This window comes from Bison bison, unplaced genomic scaffold (assembly GCF_000754665.1).
Source record: "Bison bison bison isolate TAMUID 2011002044 unplaced genomic scaffold, Bison_UMD1.0 scf7180017864368, whole genome shotgun sequence".
NCBI lineage: Eukaryota > Metazoa > Chordata > Mammalia > Artiodactyla > Bovidae > Bison > Bison bison.
The window spans coordinates 1621509-1630331 of NW_011494940.1; the positions used below are offsets into that span (position 1 = coordinate 1621509).

Genomic DNA, 8823 nt, shown 5'->3' on the forward strand with positions numbered 1-8823 from the left:
CTAGTCAAGGCTATGGTTTTTCCTGTGGTCATGTATGGATGTGAGAGGTGGACTATAAAGAAAGCTGAGTGCCGAAGAATTGATGCTTCTGAACTGTGGTGTTGGGGAAGACTCTTGAGAGTCCCTTGGACTGCAAGGAGATCCAACCAGCCAATTCTAAAGGAGATTGGTCCTGGGTGTTCATTGAAAGGACTGATGTTGAAGCTGAAACTCCAGTACTTTGGCCACCTGATGTGAAGAGCTGACTCACTTGAAAAGTTCCTGATGTTGGGAAAGATTGAAGGCAGGAGGAGAAGGGGACGACAAAGGATGAGATGGTTGGATGGCATCACCGACTCAATGGCCATGAGTTTGAGTAAACTCCGGGAGTTGGTGATGGACAGGGAGGCCTGGCATGCTGTGGTTCATGAGGTCGTAAGATTCAGACATGTTGAGCTACTGAACTGAACTTTGTATCTAGAAGCTAGCACAGTGTCTGGTATATATTAGACACTCAGTGATGCTTATAAATTGGACAATCCAATGCTAGTCTCCTAAGTTCATCGCAGAGATGGAAGCTTTTGAGGAGTGTTATTCACTTCTCTACTATTGGGCTAATGTTGTAAAAACATGAATTAGTAGGGGATAGGTAATATTCTTATAAGGCTACATATTTTGTAAATGTAACATAACTAAATAATGTTGTAAAAACATTAATTTTGATCTCCTGTGTAAAAACAACACAGAATTCAGTTCCTTGGCAACTTAAGCCCTATAAGCAGTAATTCTGCCAGTTGGCACTTAACTATCATAAAAGTAGATGAATCAGATGATAATGTATACTCAGAATAAAGGTGGATAAGGGAGGAGTGAAGAATAAAGAAGGGAGTGAGTTAGCAAAATGCCACATGGTTGCAAACTAGCACAAAGGTGAAAATGATTCAAATGAAACTAGCTAAAGTCAAAAAGGCTGAAATAGGGGCAAAGAGCAAAAGGCAATCAACAGTGAGAGCAAGGAATCACAGGGACTGGGCAGACATGAGCAGGTGCGTACCCAGTGTGGGGGGCCCAGGTCCTGTGGGGTTGTGGTCTCTGAAGCTCTGGGGGACATGGAAGAAGGGAATCCAGAGCGTGATGCTCCAGGGAGGCTGAGCTGGGGGGGACTGGTGTTTACTACAGAGACAAAGATGCACTGAAAAGACCTTCGAAGGACATGGGCATAGTGACTGACCCTAGCTGGCACCAAAGTCTCAAAAGAATTGAAGAGAGGGCTTTGTTGGGGGTGAATAAGGAGATAGCAAGAGAGGTTGAGAAGACTAATTCTGAAGGAGTGAATTTAAATACACTGATGTATTCTTTCCAGTCTACGTACATTATTTTGAGTAGCATATAAAACTTGTTATGTAATTGATACATTTGGAGAAACCATCCATCCTGGAAGTTTGGAATCATGATTTTCCAGTGGGTGGATAATGAATCTCCTTTAGGAAAGAAGTCACTTGTTATATATTCTTATTAAATGGATGAGATCCAGTCCTTGAATCACTGGATCACTATTCATCCCTTCAGAGAATATATTCAACACCTACTATGTGGCAGTATCATTCCAGGGCCAGGAACACATCCGTGAACAGACGAAATTATCTGCCCATGTATAGCTCATGAAGGGCAGGGGAAATCAGGAGCAGGGAGTACGAGAAACAACCCCAGAAGCAGTGAATTAATTATATAGGATGTCAGAAGACAAGGAGTGCTGCGGAGAAAAATAAACAGGGAAGGAAGGTATTGATAGAAGATGCATGCGACCAGGTGGGTTGCGATTTTAGATACAGTAGACAAGGAAGGACTCTCTGAGAAGGTGACACCTGAGCAGAGACTGGCAGTGAATGAGCAAGCCTGGTAGGCTGGTGTCATGTGAAATAGGGTGCCTTTCTGTGTGCTCTAAGCCGTTTGTTGTGAGCCTTTCTAATGCCATCCTTAGAGTAGCTAATCTTAAAGAAAAGTGAGATTGGAAGTGGTGTTAGAAGGTAAATGTTGAGAGCAGATGGTGCAGTTTGTGTGTTCATCCTTTGCTTTCTCTAAAATCTGTTTTCTTCTACACTGAGCACCTGGTATGACGCTGCAGTTTTCACTTTGTGAAAAGGGATACCTGCTATGCATTTTTTCCCCCTTAATTTCTTTTGGAAGAAAAACAAAGGTTTGCTTAATGGAAATAGAAGCTGGAGAGTTGTTTGTTTTTTCCCAGAAACCACAATAATAGAAAAAATATGAGTGAGCCCTGAAGAAGCTGCTGTGCAGTCAGTCACAGCAGTGGAAGCGGGCTGGTGTCTGGAGAGCCCCTAAATACACTTCCAGAGAGTGTGGAATGTGGTCTGGGCTTTGGACAAGGCCACAATCTGTTAACACTCAGAATCTGAAAGGTTGTTTTTGTCTTCAGTTCTTCTGGTTGATCTACATGACCAGCCTGGCTGCTGCAAAGGAAGAACCCACCAAAGGGAGTGACTGAAGACATAAGTATGAATCTGGCCCGGCAGCTGACCTGTTGGAGCCGTTTCCTTTGAGATTCTAGAGACAAGTTTCCTTTGAGATTCTAAGTTTTGCTTTCCTTAGCCAATAGCTTTCATTCTTCACTGCAGGATAGAAGTTCAGCCTTGAAGAGTGTTCAAACTGGTAATTCTCACTCTGTCTTTGAGGTACTTAGAACAACTCCAGCTACTTCAAATAGCTTTATTCCAAATGCAGTTAACTTGAATTTGCTTTATTTTCTGTAGTATGTTACCTAGCGGGGGAGAGAGACGTTTTGATAGAACGCATCCTGGCAGATCAACAAATGTGAGGATGATATACGGTCCTCATCTGTGCTCCAAGCATACTGAGTGTTCTATTGCAATTAGAGGACTGGGGAATGAGGACTTTGGAGTTCGATCTTGTTTAACTAGTAACCATGACTTGGATAAGGAGAAGTTCAGAGGTGAAAGGTGAATCAGAAGACCCAGAACTGTTTTGAGCAAAGTACATAAGAGGCAACTAAGGAAGCCTGAAATGCTGGAGGATATGGATGTGACCTTCCTCAGTGACACCAGGGGAAAATGCACCCTATGCAGGAGACACTTTTCCATGTAACCTTTACTCTAGTTTTTCTGCATCATTTGTATCTAAAATCCAAAGTAGATAATGCTGAGCACTTATAAGTTTTCTGCATTTGTTACAAGCACATTAAGAAATACAGGCAGTAACTTGCCGTAATGCACCACTGTATGACTCAGCAGGTCGTTGAGCCTCTCTGTCTTTATTTGCCCTTCTGCTCCTAAGTGCTTATGGAGATAACGTAGCCTGAAACCTGTGAAGCATGTTTTAAAAACCATAATGGTCTATTTAAAGTATTTTTGAATTAAGTTGATTTATTTCCTTAAAATGTGGTTGAATGTGCAAGCCACTGGCAATATTGGTCACAGGTGGCCTGATTTTTAAAGGCTGTGAATACCCAATGCCAGGGACTTTGTAACTTTTTTGTAACTTTATAACTTTAATTCAGAAATTGAAGCTTCTATTTATCAATCAAAAAGAAGAAAGAGGGAATTCTTTGGCGGTCCACTGGCTAAGACTCCACACTTCCACTGCAGGGGACACCTGGTTGGAGATCTAAGATCCTGCAAGGCACATGGTTCATGATCTAAAGACAAAATTGTCAAAATGGAAAGAAAAAATAAGATGTAACATTAGGAGTGGGGTGACAGAGACAGCCTTTGAGTATGTGTGATCCACCCTACTATTAAAAGCAGGGCAAAGGATGCAGGTTTGATCCCTGGTTGAGGAACTAGGATTTTTTGTGGCCAAAAAATAGAGGGAAAAAGAAAGAGCATGGGGAAATATATTTTAAATCCCAATTTCCTCTTGCAACCAGATACCCTTCAGAAAAGGTGCTCAGAGCCTCTGTCACCCTAGTCTAGCTTGTTATGCAGGTATTTAGGGAAGGACCAGCTTGGGGAAAGGGGTGGGATTTCTGTAGTGGGTGTTCCATCTTACAAGTGTAAACAAAGAGGCCAGTTGGTCCAACCTTGCATGTCTTTGTCCCAGAAGCCACTGCAGGTGTGAGAGCAGCTCTGCTTCTGTAACAAAAGACGCACTACATCTCAGAAGAGAATGGCCCTTTCCCAGGGAGCAGCCTTTTTCATGCTGGTAGCATCCTGTGTTTGCAGCACTGTCTTCCACAGAGAGCAGCAGACTTGGTTTGAGGGCGTCTTCCTGTCTTCCATGTGCCCTGTCAACGTCAGCACCGGCACCTTGTATGGAATTATGTTTGATGCAGGGAGCACTGGGACGCGAATTCACGTTTACACCTTCGTGCAGAAAGTACCAGGTGAGTGCAGCTGGGGCCCTCACCAGCGTCTGGAAACCCACACTTGAGCATCTCCTCCTCCTAGAAACAGATGTGCTGAGAGTGTGGGATGCCAGCTACAGAATCTTACAGTCTCTAAATGTCTTTCTTCAGAGAAAACTTTGGACTGTAACTGAACACATATGGTTTAACTTGGTGTAAAATTCAAAGCCATCAGGACTGCCTGTAGTCTGAACCCATGTGTCTAAGAAGTGTAGTTATAATTTGTCTTTACTTTTCTCCAAAGGTGAATTAATACTCCAGGGTTCAGAATATTGAGAGTGGTCTTGAGAAGAAGACCACTACCACCCTTGGAAAAGGGAATGAGGGGACCCTGGAGATTAATGTTTTCTGAATATTCAGTCTTCTCAAGTTACACACAGAGTCTAGGGAAAGGAGTAGAAGCGAGGTGCCCACCAGAGAAATGGCAGAGGGGCCCTCGGTAATTACTTTTCGTGCTCTCTCCCCCTACCCAGTACTCCTTCAAGCCTCCTACAATTCCTCGCAGGTGGGATGACTTGGAATCGCTGGGGGAAATAGGTTAATATGATAGAGAGCCCAGGATCAGGAAGAGTCTGACTTTTGATAATCGGCCATCTCTCTTCTGTTTTGCTCATGGACAACACAGGACAGCTTCCAGTTCTGGAAGGGGAAATTTTTGATTCTGTGAAGCCAGGCCTGTCTGCTTTTGTAGATCAACCTAAGCAGGTGAGTTTTTTCAATAGATGTTTAGATTCTCAAATGCCTTGATAGCTTGACCACACCACTGCTGTTAAATATTTTATGCTGTTCTCTGCTGATATTGAGGTCATGTGTGAGATCAGTTTTCTGTCCTCAGCTAATCTCCTGGATAACAGTAATTGTATACCCTGGGTTCACCAGGGCTTAGGGGGAAGGAGATGTGAAAATAGCTTGTCACCACGCTGGGAGAGCACCTCTTTCGGGAGATTGTGCTACTTGTATTGACTGTTTAAGACTTTGATTTGAAGCCATCAACCGTGTTAATTAATGTAGATGCAGAAAATGGTTGTGAAGTTCTATAAAGTAGAAGGTATAAATACGGCGATTGAGGTGAAGTCCATTTCTGCCCTTATACAGCATAGAACCACGGTTATGTTCTGGAAACTGGGCAAAACCCGTGACGAAAAGTCTTCAGTAATAGAAGATGAATGTAGAGTTCTGTCATAGCTGTATTTCACATGTGAGCTCTCAGAGCATACAACACCCCATGTGTCAGGGGCCACACTGGTATAAAATAGAGTAAGGCAGAATGTTGAACGTTGGTATTTGGTAGCATATATTAAAGATATTGTTCAGTGTCACAGGTGTAATCATTAACCGGAGGAAAACCTGATGTTAAAAATGGCTTGAGCTTGAAGAACCAAGAGGATGTTTATTTTCTCAGCTTGCCGTTATGAAATGGCAAATGTGCTATAGAAAATTAGGAGCTGTTGAAAACAACTGCATTGTTAGAAACTGATTTGACATTTGGAGAGTAAAATTGTGCTGTGGTTATAATGTTTAAGAGGCAGTATGTTGTCAGAACAGATGCTTACTCAGAAAAACAATGGATTTAAAATAATGGATTCTAACATCGTAATTTGAACACATATACCATGCATGTCGGTGCTGGTAATGCAAAAATGAACCTGATGTGTCCTGTCCTGCCGGAACTCGTAAAAGGTGTAGCATAATGACAGCTGCAGCTAGCATTTGTGTGGCAGCTCTGCACAGTCTGCCTCTTTTTTTTTTTTTTTAATAAAACTGTTCTAACTAACTTATTTATTTTACGTTTTTGGCTGCGCTAGGTCTTGTGGTGGCACGCAGGTTTTCTCTAGTTGCGGCGAGCAGGGGGCTACACTCTAGATGCAGACCTGCCATTGCAGTGGCTTCTCTTGTTGCAGAGCACAGGCTCTAGAGCGTGTGGGCTTCGGTAGTTATGGCGCATGGGCTTTGCCCCACAGCAGGTGGGGTCTTCCCAGACCAGGGATCAGACCCATGGCCCCTGCATTGACAGGAGGATTCTTAACCATTGGACCAGCAGGGAAGTCCAGTCTGCCTCATCTAATGCACACAGCAGTTTTATGTGATGGTATCTCCATCTCACAGCTGAGGACACCAACCCCAGGAGGGCCACAGGGCTAGCAAGCAAGCCATCTAACTCCAAGCCTTGTTTCTTTCACTATACCAACTTTCTGGCCTGACTCTATTTTTAAAAAATGTTTTTATTAATGAATGAATATGAAATTCTTTAATATCAGATACCATTTTTCTTCTCTTTCTTGGCTATGCTGTGCTGCTTGCAGAATCTCAGTTCCCTGACTGGGGATGGAAATTGGCCACAGCAGTGAGAGTGCCAAATCCTAACCAGTCGGCCGTCAGGAAACTGCCCGCCCCCGTGTAGCTAATTTTTATATGAGACACAAAAGAACAATTGACCACTTTATAAAAGAATCATTTTTATTAGGACTTAGTCAAAATGAAATGGCTTCTCCTCCTTCAAAGAAGCCCGCTTCTCGGGGTCTCTGCTCTTCAGGGCAGAAAAGGCTGATAGGAACCCTCAGCCCCCTCGCTCCTGGTACTGTCCCAGAGCATGCCAAGGGAGCAGACACGCTCCACTAAATGCACTGTTCACTGGATACGTGAATCGTCTCTTTTAAAGGGTGCTGAGACTGTTCAAGAACTCTTAGAGGTGGCCAAAGACTCAATCCCTCCAAGTCACTGGAAGAGAACGCCAGTGGTCCTGAAGGCAACGGCGGGGCTGCGCTTACTGCCAGAAGAGAAGGCTGAGGCGCTGCTCTTTGAGGTACATTGTTTTGTCTGTTTGCTTGTTTTTACAAGAAACCAGTGATGGCTTACCTAGTTTCTTAGGGAAAAGGGATGAGTTCTGTTAAAATTTTATCTGGGGAAAATGAAGAGTGTGGCTTTCTAAGTATTATAGGATATGTTCGGAATCTGTTCTATTGCCTTAGGAAATCTAGATTTCTTTCCTCCTTTTGCCAGGTAAAAGAGATCTTCAAGAAATCACCTTTCCTGGTACCAGATGACAGTGTTAGCATCATGGATGGATCCTATGAAGGTGGGCAAGGTGTTGATGTATGGTGGGGGAGAAGGCCAGGGTTAATAAATATCCGGTTAAAGGCACTGGAGAGCCAGGGGTAGGGGTGCTGAAGAAAAAGGAGCAAATAAGCAAGGAGGAAGGGGATGGCGGGAAATGGAAAGATGGGGGGCAGGAAATGTGTGTTTTAGACACGAAATTTAGAGATAAAAGAACAAAGGTGGGGCCCAGGAAGAGGGGAAAAATGCTCTGGATGTAATCTTTGTCTTTCTTTCCTTTTTTAGGCATATTAGCTTGGGTTACTGTGAATTTTCTGACAGGTAACACATTCTCACATTTATCTAAGGACTTAACTGGGTTTCACACATGGTCAGGGAGCAAAATACCAATACCTTTTTTCTTCATATTGTTCTTAAGTTTTTTTAAAAAAAAAAGGAGGATGGGGAAGAAAGAGAGGAAGTTAATGTTTATTACCTGCCTTCAGGACCTCGGCTGCAGCAAGAGTCCTTCCTGGTTAGCCTTTGCTTGCAGCCTTAGGCGCTGGGGAGCATGGAGTGTTTACAGAATGCCTCCAGTATATGCCAGGAGTAGGAGAGAAATTGCAGACAGGGGAGTGTTGGGCTGTCCAGGAAGCACAAGATGCTCAGAGCTGACTGTCATTCACAGGTCAGCTGCACGGCCACAACCAGGAGACTGTGGGGACCCTGGACCTGGGAGGGGCCTCCACCCAAATCACGTTCCTGCCTCAGTTTGAGGTGAGTCAGATACATACGAGGGTCTGGTTACCAACCCACTTGGCAGACATTTCATGGTGCTAAGAAAGGGCCCCCTTTCAGACAGCGGCTCCACCATGAGCAGGCCGAGTAGTGTCAATTAATGACTGACTGAACTTGCTCTCACTGTTCAGAGTCCCTTTGATTCCTCAAGTCTTGTGAGATGAGCAGTGTAATCTGTCTTCTTTGTCTCTGATTTTGGAGGGAAGGAGAGGGAGGGGATACTGAGGATAACATCTTCAGACAACTGTGGATCCTGAATAGTCTTTTTGCTTTTTCTGTTTTGCAGAAAACCCTGGAACAAACCCCTAGGGACTACCTCACTTCCTTTGAGATGTTTAACAGCACTTATAAGCTCTATACACATAGGTGAGGGAGAGGAACATGGAGCAATAATATTTTGCATTGTATGATTCTCCTAACTTTTCAAAGCATTTTCACATTTCGTCACACCTGACCAGCCTTACAAAATCTTTGCCAGTCCCCAAAGCCCTGTTAACTGAAACCCGAGCCACTTACCAAAGCCCAGGGGACCCAAGATTCTCTATTCTTGCCCTAAAAACATGTAATAGTAATAAAATAAAAAGTAATATAAGATTTTAAAAAATAATGTGAAAGAGTAAAAAAGATAAGTA

General features: G+C 43.5%; 1 protein-coding gene across 12 annotated transcripts in view; it reads left to right on the forward strand.

Moving 5' to 3' along the window:
• ENTPD5 (ectonucleoside triphosphate diphosphohydrolase 5) overlaps window positions 1-8823 on the forward strand; it is a 36913-nt gene that overhangs the window by 16842 nt on the left and 11248 nt on the right. For 2 of the 12 annotated variants that reach the window (XM_010855759.1, XM_010855768.1), the window contains 8 exons: window positions 2417-2493; window positions 4057-4339; window positions 4986-5065; window positions 7020-7163; window positions 7361-7436; window positions 7700-7735; window positions 8082-8170; window positions 8478-8557. In XM_010855759.1, coding sequence (XP_010854061.1) covers window positions 4123-4339; window positions 4986-5065; window positions 7020-7163; window positions 7361-7436; window positions 7700-7735; window positions 8082-8170; window positions 8478-8557 — 722 coding nt within the window. In that variant the 5' untranslated portion in view covers window positions 2417-2493; window positions 4057-4122. Of the gene's footprint in view, window positions 1-837; window positions 1026-2416; window positions 2494-2615; window positions 2673-4056; window positions 4340-4985; window positions 5066-7019; window positions 7164-7360; window positions 7437-7699; window positions 7736-8081; window positions 8171-8477; window positions 8558-8823 lie in introns of those variants that run through there. The other 10 variants (XM_010855761.1, XM_010855769.1, XM_010855762.1 and 7 more) reach the window with 9 other exon arrangements.